We start from the raw sequence: 15,400 nt of genomic DNA, 5'->3' as shown, positions 1-15,400 counted from the left end.
AACATCCACTTTATCAAAGAACTCATACATACAATTTCATGGAAAGTGAAGCACTGTGAGGTATATATAGGTAAGAATCATTCTAAGTAATTTCTTTTTGTTTGGTTGTTTTTTTTTTTGGTTTTTTTTTTTTTCGAGACAGGGTTTCTCTGTGTAGCCCTGGCTGTCCTGGAACTCAAAAATCCTCCTGCCTCTGCCTCCCAAGTGCTGGGATTAAAGGTGTGCACCACCACCACCCAGCTTCTAAGTCATTTCTATACTAGGTAAAATTATTGCAAAAGATTTAAAAATCTATGGGGTGAAACTAAAAAAAAAAAAATCTATGGGGTGATTGAGATGTCTCATCTGTTAAAGGTGCTTGCTGTCAAGCCTAACAGATTTGATCCCTAAAACTCACATGGTGGAAGGAGAGAACAGACTCCAGAAAGTTGTCTTCTGACCTCTACATTTGTATCATGGCGCATGCACGCGCACATACACACAAACACACACACACAAGGAGAGACAGACGGACATACAGAGAGCACTAAGAATGTAAATGAAAATTTAAAATCCAACTTACACTTTCTAAAAGAATTTCAATTGGTGAAAGAGCAAAGCTCATGAAACCGTAGACATCAATTTGTAGTAAATACTTCAGAAGCTGAAAGTCTGCAGCATGCTCTGTTGTTTTAGAAATAGAAAATATTACCACATGATATCATTTCCTAATTTAATTTATTCTTCAGTTGGTGAATTGGAACAAGAACAAAAAAAAAACCACGTTTCTTACCTTTTGGAGAAACTAGCTGAGTATCAAGCAAGGCACCTTCCGCAGACCCGTCTGTTTGTGCCACAGAGAGCTCTTCAGGGTCCGCCCAGGAATTTGAATCTTCCTCGTTCCTTTTAGAAGATGAGGGTTTGAAATGTACCCCTTCATGTTCTTCCATGGGTAACTCCACTTCAGAGTCCATATCTACAAATACATAAAGAGAAATGTCTTTTCTAACATACTTGCTTTGTCACTGGCTTCCTTTTATTTTCTGAAGTTATTGTTTGAGACACCATGGCTAGTATGACACTTCACATGAGAAAATGCACAAAACATTAACTGTGACCTGTACAAGTCCCCAAGGTAGTATGACAAATGACCACAGGCTTTTGTCTTAAGCAATAGAGTTCAGTCTGTTAGACTTTTGGAAGTCAAAATCTTAAAGCCATATTTGCTGGACTGCATGCCTTCTGGAAACTTGGAGGAAAATTCAAATGCTGGTCTTCTGTAGCTTCCAGAAGCCTCCCTCATTGCTCAGTTTGTAGAACTACGTTCCATTCTCCAGCACGGATACATCCTGTCAACTCTTATTCACACTGTCCTGCTCTCTTCTCCTGAGAAACCGTGAGGTTATAGTGCACCTAAAGAATAGCTTCTAAAGTCCTTCCTGCTTGTGAAATAACATGCTTACAGGCTGGAGGTTAAGACAGAGGATTGGAGGGACCTTAACTCAGATGACCACATAGTGCTGGATACCTTGGCCAAGGAAGACTAAAACAGCAACAGCAGCAACAACATCAAAAACCTGTACTCATTTAAGCAAGCAAATATATATATATATATATATATTTACTTTAAAAATGATGCCAAGCATGGTAGCACAGGTCTGTAATCCCAACATTTCATAAACAAAAACAAAAAGAGTCAAAAATTCAACACCAGCCTGGGCGCCTTAGCCAGAACCAGGCTTAAAAAAATAAAACCGGGAACTAATGGAACATCAACTTTCTCCTTCTGCACGAGCTCATGACTAAGAATAATAAAAAGGTCCCACTAAGATTCCATTCCTTGGGCTGACAGGATGACTCAGTGAGTGAAGATGCTTGTTGCCAAACATGACAAGCAGAGTTCAAGCCCCAAGATCTGCATGGTGGAAGAAGAGAACCAGCTCCGGCAATTCCTCTTCTGATTGTCACGCATACACCATGAAGCTTGCATACAAATGCATACAGAGCCATACACACGTATAAATAAAAATAAACATTTTTAAAATAATCAATCATTCATTCATTCATTCATTCATTTCTGGGGTTAGAAAGATGGTTCAGTGGTTAAGCGCACTTGCTACCTTTCAGAGGACTCAGTTGCAACTCCCACCACCCACATCACAGCTTACAACCACCTGTAACTGAATTCCAGTGGACCCAATACCAGCTTCTGGTGGTACACAAATATATATATATACAGGCAAAACACTCGCATAAGTAAAATAATAAAGTTAATTTTAAAAAAAAGATTTCAGCCAGGTGGTGGTGCATGCCTCTGATTCCCACACTCAGGAAGCAAAGGCAGGCAGATCTCTGAGTTTGAGGCCACCCTGTGTGTGTGCACAGAGTGAATTCCAAGACAGGACTACACCGAGAAACTCTGCCTGAAAAAAAATCAAAAAACAAAAAAAAAAAGATTCCTTTCCTGTTAGAAACATTTATCCAAAAAGATACAATATGTAGACATCACTCAATGAAACCAATTTTGCTTACTTTATCTGCTAGAAGAACCAGACAATCAGAATGACAAAAATTATTGACAGTAGCTGCAGGATGCTTAATATCGGTTGCTAATTCTAATGAACAAATAGAACAAATGGTTACACCAAGAAAGGCCACACTAGAACTTACAGTGATTGATTTCCAAGTTCCAAACCTGATGGAACTTGATTACCTGTATATAATAATGTAAACTCTTAAATATAAAAGACCATGGCTCCAAGGAATAAACAAGAGAAAGATCGGCAGAGAGAAAACTATGACATTCGGTAGTTCTGTGTTGGCGCTGTCCATGGACGATACTGACGTCATAAAAATATAAAAATAGCAAACTCTGAAACCCAGGCTGCCATGAGTTTGCACACACAGATGCCTCTTTTCGCTTTCAAGCCAAGTATAGCACAAGGCTGTGCTGAGAAACTAAGTTAAGAGCAATACTAAGCTGTATGTTAGATCATCTTGGCTTTGAGCACTTCAGGCAAAGAAAAGCTCACACAAGACTACTGCTTCCTTTGGTGATTTCAGAAGATTCACACACTACTTCAGCAAGATGCAGTGTCAAATCACCGGAAACAATCTCAGGAGATTATAAAACTGATCACTACGTTTTCCCACTCAGATATTAATTAGATCTGTGTAAATAAAAATCCATGTTATCAACCAAGCATGGTGGTGCAGCCCCTATAATCAAGCACTCATGAAGATAAAAAAGGAGATGGTGAGTTCAAGGTCAGCCAACCCCTATGTAGCCACCTGTGGCCACACTAACTGGGCTGGGGGAGCCTACACCCCTGCATCAGAATTTAAAAAAAAAAAAAATGGTTCCAGCAATGTGGCTGTCGAGGTAAAGGCTCTTGCTCCTAAGCCAGAAAGCCTGAGGAGTCTGGTCCCTGAGACTCACACAGTGGAAAGAAAAAAAAAAATCAATTTTCACAAATTATCTTCCGACCTCTAGATGTGTGCTGTAGCACACCTGTTCCCACACAAACATTAACACACCAGATAAATAAACAAATGAAAAGAGACCATTTCAGCAGAAAGGGGTATCATGGTAAGTCCAAGGACAAGGAGATAGTGGAGGTGGATTTGATCAAGGCATATTACATACAAGGGTAAAATTGTCAGCCTAAATTAAAAATATTTTGAAAGCATGTTGTCTTTGGGATGGAAAGAACATTGAACGCTCTTCAGCGGACAAGGTTCAATTCCCAGTATCCACAGGGCAGTTCCAATGCCCTCTCCTGGCCTCCTCAGGCACCAGGCATGTGTGTGATAGACATAGATGCAGGCAGAAAATACTCATACATAAAAATAAATTAACTAATTTTTTAAAAAGTATGTTATCCAACTGATAACCATTTTTTATAACTTCAGGGAATATTTCATTTCTCAATGAAATAGTGCTGATACAAATCCCTACAAAATATTCCTAAACTTTCTGTTTTTCTAATACTCTTATTTATTTACTTTTTTTGAGACAGGGTTTCTCTGTGTAGCCTTGGCTGTCCTGGAACTCACTCTGTAGTCCAGGCTGGCCTCAAACTCAGAAATTCACCTGCCTCTGCCTCCTAAATGCTGGGATTAAAGGCATGTGCCACCACTCCCAGCTTTTTATCTTTTTTTTTTTTTTTTAAAGACAAGAGTTTCACTCTGTTGTTGTTTTTTTTTGTTTTTTTGTTTTTTGAGACAGGGTTTCCCTGTATAGTCCTGTCTCTCCTGGAACTCACTCTGTAGACCAGGCTGGCCTCGAATTCAGAAATCCACCTGCCTCTGCCTCCCAAGTGCTGGGATTAAAGGCGTGCGCCACCACCGCCCAGCAAGAGTTTCACTCTGTAACCTGAGTTGGCCTTGAATTCTGGATCATCTTCCCTCAACCTTTTAAGGTTTAGGATTATAGACATACGCCACCACACCTAATTCACACATACATTCTTTAAATACCACAACATGCCTGAACTCAACCTCAGAATAAAAACATATGAGCACACTATTGAAAAACCTACATTTTTTTGAAAGAAAAATAGCAGAATTTATTGAAAAACAAAGACAAAAACAAATGAAAAAAAATAAAACACAATTGACTTAGATTCTTATAAAAATTCCAGTTCTTGCCAAATTAAGCTGAGAATTCTACAGGAAACCTACATTTCAGAAAGATGTATCTGACCAGGGAGATGATGGCTCGGTAGGCAAGAGCACCGCCATCAAACCTGGTAACCTGAGTTTCATTCCTGGAACAAACAGGCTACAAGGAGAAAAACAGCTCCAGAAAAATTTCCACTGATCCCCAAACAAGCACCATGGCGTACACAGACACACTCAGAGTAAAATGAGTTGCAGTGGAACAATATCTAAAGAATGGCGTCTTCCACGGAACTAACATCTAAATTTCCGATTTCAAACACACGTAGGTCAAATTACTAAGCTTATAATGGTGCACCATATACTTATATCCATGACAGGTCCACAGAGCCATCAGTTTATTCCAAGACTATCAGTGACTGGGTTAGCCAGTCAGATGACTCAGCAGGTAAAAGACGCTTATCTCACAAACCTGACAACCTGAGTTCAATCCCTGGAGCCCTCAGTGAGAGAAGAAAAAGGACTCCCAACATTGTCCTCTGACCTCTACATATGAACCATGGCACGTTCACATGGCACATTCACACACACACACACACACACCACATGGCATGCGCAGTAACAAATATATTTTTTAAAATAACAGAGCCTGAAAGATGGCTCAGAGGTGAAGAACATTTGTTACTTTTGTAAAGCACCCATGAGACAGTTCACAACTATCTCAAACTCTAGTTCTAAGGGATCCAACTTTCTCTTCTGGCCTTTTCTGGCACCAGGACCTCAAGTGGTGCACACATACACTTGTATAGACACTCACACATACATTTTTAAAAAAGAAAAGAAACTTAATGCAATTTTCAAACATAGTTTAAATAGATAGAATCAAATGAAAAAAATTTTAAATGTTTTAAATAGTCCTATAATGAAGAACTATATTTAAGAGAACTGTGGCCGGGCGTGTTGGCGCACGCCATTAATCCCAGCACTCTGGAGGCAGAGGCAGGAGGATTTCTGAGTTCGAGACCAGTCTGGTCTACAAAGTGAGTTCCAGGACAGCCAGGGCTATACAGAGAAACCCTGTCTTGGAAAAAAAAAAAAAAACAAAAAACAACAAAAAAAAAGAGAACTGTGGAATCTACTTCCTTACTTTTTTTTTTGTTGTTTGTTTTGTTTTGTTTTTCGAGACAGGGTTTCTCTGTGTAGCCCTGGCTGTCCTGGCACTCACTTTGTAGACCAGGCTGGCCTCGAACTCAGAAATCCGCCTGCCTCTGCCTCCCCCTTACTTTTTTTTTAAAGATTTATTTATTTATTATTATTATTATTATTATATCTAAGTACACTATAGCGGTCTTCAGATGCACCAGAAGAGGGTGTCAGATATCCTTACGGATGGTTGTGAGCCACCATGTGGTTGCTAGGATTTGAACTCAGGACCTTCGGAGGTGCTCTTAACCACTGAGCCATCTCTCCAGCTCCTGGGATCTACTTCTTAAATAATACTTAAGACAGAATTTTAAGTGTCAGTATGATCCTAGAACATATAGAAAGTAGTAAGTGAATTACTGTTTCATTTCTTTGTTTTTTGTTTTTCAAGGCAGGGTTTTCTCTGGGTGGCCCTGGGCTATATAGATCATGCAGGCCTTGAACTCACTGAGAGTCGACCTGCCTCTGCTTCCCAAACCCTGGGATTAAAGGTGTGCCACCACTGCCTGGTGTGAATTATTTTTTGAGTGAATGGGTTTTTGTTGTTGTTGTTTGTTTTGTTTGTTTGGTTTGGTTTGGTTTTGGTTTTTTCGAGACAGGGTTTCTCTGTGTATCCCTGGCTGTCCTGGAACTCACTTTGTAGACCAGGCTGGCCTCGAACTCAGAGATCTGCCTGCCTCTGCCTCCCGAGAGCGCCACCACGCCCGGTGAGTGAATGGTTCTTAATAAAACACTTTGACTATGTCATTCATTTAGCATTGTTTAAAAGACAAAATCCTTTTAAAGTGGCTGGAGAGATGACTTAGCTGTTAAGACCACTGACTATACTGACATGTGGTGGTGCACGCCCCTGGTCCCAACGCTCAGAAGACGGGCCAGCCTGGTCTACATAGTGAGCGCCAGAACAGGCTAAGCTACATAGTGAGACCTCATCTCAAAACAAACAAAGCCAAAAAGAGAAAGGAAAGGAGTGGAGGGAGGGGGGGAGGGGAGGAGAGGAGAGGAGACGAGACGAGACGAGACGAGACGAGACGAGACGAGACGAGACGAGACGAGACGAGACGAGATGTCAAAACTGCTTATAGTTTGTACTTGACCATTTGTCATGGGCTCACTCTTTCTTTTCTGGATGTTTTAAGACAAGGTCTCCTGTAGCTCAGGCTAGCTGTAAATTTGTTTGATCTCACATATATAATCCTCAAGTTGGCCTTGAACCCCTGATACTCTTACCTCTAACTCCCAGTGGCCAAGGTCGCAGGGGAGTGTCACCACCCAATGCCAGGATTACAGGGGGCGTCACCATGCCCAGTGTGCCAGGCTATCTTCTTTAGAAAGTTTACCAGAATTACTTTTTAAAATGATAAATAAAATGTAATGTAAATGTAAAACACTAGTTTTCAAGATATTTTGAAATCAAAAAATTGTGACAAATTCTTATGTATTAGTCTCCTGAACAGTAGATAATTGTACTGGCGATTAGGCATCATCTGTCAGGACTCTCATTTTACGTGAATTCTTTTTTCTCTTTAAAGTATTTTTAAATTTTAATATTTGACAGTTTTATACAACTACATACAATACATTATGAACATATTCACCCTGTATTAGTTGTTTTATTGTTTTTTGTTTTGTTTTGTTTTGGTTTTTTTTTTTGGTTTTTGGAGACAGGGGTTCTCTGTGTATCCCTGGCTGTCCTGGAACTCACTCTGTAGACCAGGCTGGCCTCGAACTCAGAAATCTGCCTGCCTCTGCCTCCCAAGTGCTGGGATTAAAGGTGTGTGCCACTACACCTGGCTAGTTTTTTTTTTTTTAATCTTGTATATTTCTAGACTTGATATGGCTTTGTTTTGATGTAGTCTCTTTTCTTTCCACAGCTCTGATCACCTTTCCTACAAATGCGTTTAGGGATCTAACAAGTTCAGACCAGGGAGTGTCCTTCTAGGAAGCCCTCAACAACCTAGGTCTTAATGTGCAGTTATGCACCATTCTCATTTGGGAAGATAGCCGGACCTAAACATCCACATCATACCGGTTGCTGATAATGGACAATAGAATACTGAAATTTTGGAGAATATTGAAATATTAACATACAGTTCTTGACATTCAGGAAAATCTATTGGTTCTAATGCAAATGTGTTTCCTTCTGACTTCTCAGCATTTGGGGCTAGATCTAAAGTTTTTCTGTCATTCTAGGGACCAGTTATTTCTGTATTATTGATCAATATTTTCTGAGGGTTTTAAAAAATCTTTTCTTTTTAATTTTTATTTATGTACATGTATGTGTGCCTTCTTCTCTGTAAGTACAGGCAGTGTCCCAAGAGTCCAAAGGGGTGTCATATAACCTGGAACTGGAGTTCCAATTGAGCTATCCAGTGTGGGTGCTGTGAACTGAACTCAGGGGACAAGAACAGTATCAAGTACTCTTAACCAATGAGCCATCTCTCCAATCCCTTTTCTGGGTTTCTGATCTATCCATCACAAGCAAACACAGAATCTGGCTGAGAGCTATATAATGCAGATCTTCACTTAATATACAACCCAGGAGGAGTCAGGTGCGGTGCGAGCCTTTAAACCAAGCACTTGGGACCTGGTCTAAAAAGTGAGTCTGGGAGGGGGATAAGGAGGAGGAGGAGGAGGAAGAGGAGGAGGAAGAAGAGGGGAAGGGGAAAGGAATGAGGAAGGGGAGGAGGAGGAGAAAGAGGAGGAAAAGGAGAAGAGGAAGGAAGGGAAGAATGAGAAACCCTACAAAAAAAAATATGAGGGGTGTTTTTTGTTCTGTGGTTGTTGTTGTTTGCTTGTTTGTTGGCCTTTTGAAACAGAGTTTCTGTGTGTAGTCCAGGCTATCCTGGAACTCACTGCGTAGACCAGGCTGGCCTCCTTCTCACAGAGATCCACCTGTCTCTGCCTCCGCCTCCAAGTGCTGAGATAAAAGGTGTGCAGCACCACAACTGGCCCAACCCAAGTGGTGTTAATCACAGGAGTGGCTAAAAGATGGACATCTAAATAGAAGTGCTGATTCTGATATTCACCACTGTTCGGTCCTCTGGTGAACTCTCGGAAATAAGAAAATTAAAAATCTTTTACAATATTTGTGATTAAAATTTTTTTAGTATCTTATTTTGATTTTATGTGTCTAAATTGTTGTTTGCTTGTGTATACATGCCATGTACACGGCTGGTATCTACTGAAGCCAAAACAGAGTACGGTATCCCCTGGAACTGGAGTTCTGAGTGATCATGAGCCATCATGTGGATTGAGAATTGACCCAGATCATCGTCAATCATTCTTAACCCCTGATCCTAACCCTACTTGAAATTCTCTACGACATACTACACTTAGAGAAAACCTTTGTCGTAGTACTTCTTAGGAAAACAAAATAAAATATAACTGCAGATAGAATAAAATATTATTTAAGAATCAAAACTAGCTGGGTGTGGTAAAGCTCGCTCTTAATCTCAGCACTGGAGGCAAAGGCAGGCATATCAGTGAGATCAAGGCAGGCCTCATTTACATAACAAGACCTTACCTCAAAAAAAATAAAAAATAAAAAAAAACTAGACTATTTAATTATTGAAGTTGCCTTTAGCCTAGGTCTCAAGGAAAATCACACACATATGGTCCTATGAGGAATGTCTATAAACTAAGTATCAATAAGTGAGATCTTTATCTACCAGAATGAAAAGCCAACAGACACTGGATAAAATAAATTAATCAAAGTAATATGATATAAAGATCTTATTTAGAAAAATGAGAGGAAAAAAAAACTAAATGGACTTCAAAAACAAAAGCAAAAATGAGAGAGCTGAAAAGATGGCTCAGCAGTTAACAGCACTGACTGCTTTTCCAGAGGTCCTGAGTTCAATTTTCAGCAACCACATGGTGGCTCACAACCATCTGTAATGGGATCTGATGTCTTCTTCTGGTGTGTCTGAAGACAGTGACACGATGTTCACGTAAATAAAATAAATAGATCCTTAAAAATATATATTAAGGGCTGGAGAGATGGCTCAGCAGTTAAGAGCACTGATTCTTCTGAAGGTCCTGAGTTCAAATCCCAGCAACCACATGGTGGCTCACAACTATCCATAATAAGATTTGATGCTCTCTTCTGGTGTGTCTGAAGACAGCTACAGTGTACTTACATATAATAAATAAATAAATCTAACATATATATGTATATATATACATATATATGTTATATATATGCGTGTGTGTGTATTATATATTTAAATATATATTAAAAAAAAAGAAACTAAGACCAGTGGAACAAAGGTGAGAATAAAGATAGAACAGAAATTGCTTTCACCTAAAAAAGGCTTTGACCATATTTATACTTTTAATTCTATTCACATAATATAGTTCTCTGATAATGAAAATATATTGTGACTATCTTAAAATTTTGACATAACATCAAGGCATTGCTAATCATTCTTTTCCTTAGGTTTTAGTTTATAAGTTCCAGAGTAAAGCAACAATTGATAACAACAGTTGCTGTTGGCTAAGACATGGGCTCTTTTTCTTTTTAGAGAGTGTATGCATGTGGGTGTGTGTGAGTGTATGCACACATGGAGGCCAGAGGTGACATCTTGTGTCTTTACTGAAGCAGGGTCTCTCAGTGAACTTGGAGTTGCACCGTTCCAGCTTGGCTAGCTAGCCAGCTTTGCCTTCTGGGTGCTGAGGTCACAAGCAGCCACCATGCCTGCCCTGTGCTTTATGTGTTTGGGGAGAATCCCAATTCATCCTCATGTCTCCTCGGGTGCTGAATCCCCTGAGCCATCTCCCAGTGCAGCACAAAATCTTCATCTGATTTGGACTTAGAAAAATAAATGATCTTAACAAGTGCATTAGCTGGGCAGTGGTGGCACACGCCTTTAATCCCAGCACTTGGGAGGCAGAGGCAGGCGGATTTCTGAGTTCAAGGCCAGCCTGGTCTACAGAGTGAGTTCCAGGACAGCCAGGGATACACAGAGAAACCCTGTCTCAAAAAACAAAAACAAAAAAACAAAAAAAACAAGTGCATTAATAAGTCTTTCATACTGACCTGACAGAATGTATCTGCTCTCCAGCATCACAGGGTCTTTCATGCTACCTGTGGGAGAATTTTCAGTGGAAAGTTCTTCAATTTTGTCATTTTCTACTATATCATCTTGATCCAGCATCTTTTTGGAAAATGATAATTCTGTGACCTCTGAGAGACTCTGGAAGCCCCAAGGATTATCAAAGAACTTCTTCAGATACTGCATGGAACCAGACTCATCTGTCTTCTCCAAGACGCTTTCTGTACCTGCTTGGTCTTCAGATTCCACAGTTACTATTTTCCTTTCTTGTTCCTTTTCAGGGTCAAAGTCACTTCCTATAGGATGTTTGAGGTTATCTACCTCACCATCTTCATTTTCCCCTTTATCTGAAACAATTTTGTCTTCGTCCGCATTTGTAAAGCCTAGCATTCCAAAACCATAGTAAAACCAGCTTGGACTGAGAACCGAGCTATCATTAAGGACTGCATCTTCCTTGTCTGTTGAGATTTCTCGGCATGGAGCCGGGACTTCTTCATCTGGTGGAACAGAGCTGGGAATATCTTGTAATGGTGGATTGCTTTCTTTGGACAATAACTCAAGTCCTTCCTCCTCATTTCCAAAACCTAAATAACTTGTAAACCCCTCACCAAACCAGCCAGAGGCTTGGGGTTTGAGGATCCTCTCCGACTCCGATGCTAGGTCAGACTGTCCGTCCGGCACTGAACTGAATTCTAATGTCTCTGATTTTGGCTCTGGCTCAAGTTCCACTTGGGGTTCGCCACTGTGTAATTTCTCCAGGTCACTCTCCTCTTCTAGTGTTAATTCTTGTGTAGGTTCAGTATCTAATTCGAAAACCTTCTCTTCAGCTTCTTCTGTGCCCAGGCCAAACCATCCTTGCCTTTCTGGCATACTGAGGGATGGCAAGGCTTGGTCAGAGTCTGCAGTGTAATCCTGCTCCCCTTCACCCTCGCTTCCAGCCCCTTGCCAGTCCTTCCACTCACTGGAAAATCTGAAATCATCAGGAGCTTCGGATGCTGAAATTTGGTCTCCCAAAAAGGTCCCTTCAGCAGCTGCATATAAGTCAGGTTCTGGCTGAAAATCACCCTCATATATATTATAGTTTTGGTCTTCATCTTTTTCATATGGATACATATGTTCTTCATCATCTTCACTGTTTACTTCACTCTGTTCACTTCCAAATATGTAGCCTTCTCCAAGAAGACAAAGAAAGTCAGACTCCTAAAAGACAAAAAAAATATATATATATATATATATATCGTAAATGTGTCTCCCTGAATATTTTAAGATGGAGGACTATAGCCAGGTATGTTGGTTCACACCTAAAATCCCAACATTTTGGAGACTGCATAGGGAGGATTGTAAATTTGAGACTAGCTCGTCTATATAGAAAGACTATCATAGACCGGAGAGATGGTTCAGCAGTTAAGCGCACTTGCTGCTCCTCCAAACAACTTGAGCTCACTCACTGCCTAAACCATCAGTTTCAGAGGATCCAACACCCTCTTTCTGCCTCCCAGAGCAACTGTATACATGTGGCATGCATGTTCACAGATACACACAGAAAAGTGTAAATAAAAATAAGTGATTTTTTTAAAAAATACTTTATATCAAAAAATAAAATAAAGTAAAAGGGTGACTATAATTTTCCCAGAAATACACAACTAGCTTAACCCCAGGGCACAAAGTAAAATCAGGCCTCTGAGTCTCAATTAAATGCACCACAACTTATCTCTAAGGGTTAATGATAGAGACTTAAAATTCTTATAGTAAGCTTCATCTGTCATCAAGTATTTGAGAGGCATCGATTACTGGTAATTTGAGTATATTCCACAAATAAGTTGAGATGAGAACATACACATGTAGTAGCTTATACCTCCTGAGAGTCTCCTAGATGAATGGATGCATCTATGCGGTAATCGGTAATCTGAGAGCATGGGCTAGATAGCTTAAGTGTTTTCCCCCAAAAGCATATATTGGAAACTTAATGCAGAAGTCTTAGGAGATGGACCATTACGGTCAGTGATTAGGCCATGAGGTCAGTGTGGGTGGATAAAAGCTGTTGTTACCATGGGAGTGGGTGCATCATCCCAGGGGTGATTCTTCATCAAGGGACAGTCTCACCTCTTGCTCCGTTAAGTCTATTCTCACTCTCTTCCCTTCCACCACAGATTCATAGAACTGGAATGCTCTCACTAGATGTGAGCAGTTGATAGTGAACTTCCTAGCTATAGAGGTTTGAATGAGAATAGTCCACACAGACTCGTATATTTGAATTGTTCATTAGATAAGGTGCCTATTAACTAACTGGAGAAACCCACTTAATAGAAGGGCAGAATCAACTCCAGCAAGTTGACCTCGGACCTCCACACATGGGCATATGCACACACACATATATATACACACACACACATCTGCACACAGGTACACATGCCTGATCTGTGTATTTGAGCACATGTATACCATGATGTTCATGTGGAGGTAAGTGGGTTCTCTCCTTCCACTTTCTCATGAGTTTCAGGAATCAAACTCAGGACATCACACTTTTTGGCAAGCTCTCTCACTGGCTGTGTCCTCTCTCTGGCTCCTGTTCTGTTTCTTAAATCGAAAACTAATTATACCATCACCCCAATCGATATAGATTAATAATTGGCTCACAAAAAAAAGACACAAAGTAACTGCATCTAATTTGATGAGTTTAGACTAATCCACTGCTGTTGCTATCACTACAGTCTAGGGCAGCAGTTCTCAGCCTGTGGATCACGACCCCTTTGCGGTCCGAACAAATACTTTTATAGGTTAGATATCAGATATCCTGCATATCAGATATTTGCATTATGATTCATCACAGTAGCAAAATTACTGTTGTGAAGGAACAACGAAATAATTTTATGATTGGGGAGGGGTTACTACAACATGAGAAACTGTATTTCAAAGGTCATAGCATTAGGAAGGTTAGAAGCAGTGATCTAGGAAGATACTCCAAGTTTCGAGAGGCACTAATGTGTTAAGCTAGGACCTAATGGTAAGAGGAAACTAGCTAGGTGAAAGCGGTGCGGGGTGTTCTCCCACAGGAGAAGCCCATCAAGTCCCTGGGTTAGTAAAGAGTTGCCACATCTAAGAACAGTCCAAAAGCCAGACTGTCCAGGAGTGTGTGTGTTATGAAAGAAGAGTGGCACGGGACAGGAAGAGCCACAAGATCAGGACCTGTGAGGCCAGGACGGGCTGAGTCTAGGCTGTACGCCAGGTTCAATAAAAATTAACAAAAGGAATGAGCTGGCCTGATCTTCTGGGTTTGTTTTTATAAGATCCACTGCTGTTTGCAGGATGGGCTTACGAGGAGCAACATGGGATCGAGGTACTATATAGAGGGCTACTATATCCCAGTCAAGAAGCCTGGCTTCGATGCCTGGCTGCTGACATGGCTCCGTGAGCGTTTACTCTACAGGCCTGGGACTGTTGCTCCGATCCCTACAAGGATGGAGGGAGAGAACTGACTCCACAAACCTGTCCTCTGACCTACACAGGCTCACCTCTTACCCTCAGGGTGCACGCTAATGCATAATGATAATTCCATAGGATTGTGAAAAAAAGAGATGGATGGTCATGCCTAGGATAAGGTCTACAAGAGTGAAACTGCAGAGAAGAGAATGTGCTACAGAAAAAGTACAGAGAAGTGACAGGGCCAACTACCCTGCAGCAAGTGAACAACTAATCCAAGGGCCAACAGACAGTGTGTGGAAGCAAACAGTTCCATTTCATGATGACCTTGCTCGCGGTAAAACCTGGAATCTGAATTAAAGCAGCAAGGAAGATTTAAAAAAAAAAAAAAAAAAAAAGAAGTCCAAAAGCCAATGGCTGGAGAGATGGTTCCGGGATTAAAAGCAATAGCTGTTCTTCCAAAAGACCTAGATTCAATTTTCAGTACTCACGGGGCTACTCACAACAGTCTATAACTCCAGTTCCAGGGGATAGGATACACTCTTCTGGCCTCTGCAGACATCAGGCATGCATGTGGCACACAGACATGCATGCAGACAAACACTCATACACATAAAATCATAACATTAATTTAAAAAAATAAAACAATGGCCAAAGTGTTTGTACAGCGTGAGACCTGGGGAGGAGAAATAACCTATGGTCTGAGTAGGACAACAGTATCAGTGACTGTAGCTGATAATAGCTGCCACGTCTGTTCTGTGGCCTTTGTTCGCTCTTTTGTCCCTCTGTCCCTTGGAGGTTGTGCTACGCCGTGTGCACTCAGGACTCCTAGTTTTCAGGTGATGAAATTTAAGCATGCCTACGGCCTCAGTAAGTGGTTGAGTCAGGCTTTAAATTTACACTTCCTCCAGAATTCACACTTTTAACCACTGTACTCTTTTGCCTGTTACTTGTTCTGAAAGGAAAGTCTTTAACGGTCATCAAGTCTGTTTTATCTCATTGTATTCACATACCCAAACGATGCCAAGGACAAGTTCTTAATAACTGTCGTTTGCAGTTCACTAAGTGAGGTACACAACCAGTGAACCTTTATGTCAAGGAAACCATTTTTTTTTTTTTTT

At 40.7% G+C, this 15,400-nt stretch overlaps 1 protein-coding gene across 7 annotated transcripts in view; it reads right to left on the bottom strand.

The window, feature by feature from the left end:
• Positions 1–15,400, bottom strand: part of Mia2 (MIA SH3 domain ER export factor 2) — an 88,445-nt gene that overhangs the window by 63,179 nt on the left and 9,866 nt on the right. For all 7 annotated transcript variants that reach the window (XM_029484292.1, XM_029484293.1, XM_029484291.1 and 4 more), the window contains exons 4-6: positions 10,844–12,059; positions 773–955; positions 563–663 (exon numbers count right to left, since the gene is read on the bottom strand). In XM_029484292.1, the coding sequence (XP_029340152.1) occupies positions 563–663; positions 773–955; positions 10,844–12,059 (1,500 nt within the window). The remainder of the gene's footprint in view (positions 1–562; positions 664–772; positions 956–10,843; positions 12,060–15,400) is intronic.

Source organism: Mus caroli, chromosome 12, assembly GCF_900094665.2.
Source record: "Mus caroli chromosome 12, CAROLI_EIJ_v1.1, whole genome shotgun sequence".
Classification (NCBI taxonomy): domain Eukaryota; kingdom Metazoa; phylum Chordata; class Mammalia; order Rodentia; family Muridae; genus Mus; species Mus caroli.
Note: the sequence above shows the minus strand (reverse complement) of the source record. Positions and strands in the feature narration are given on the sequence as shown.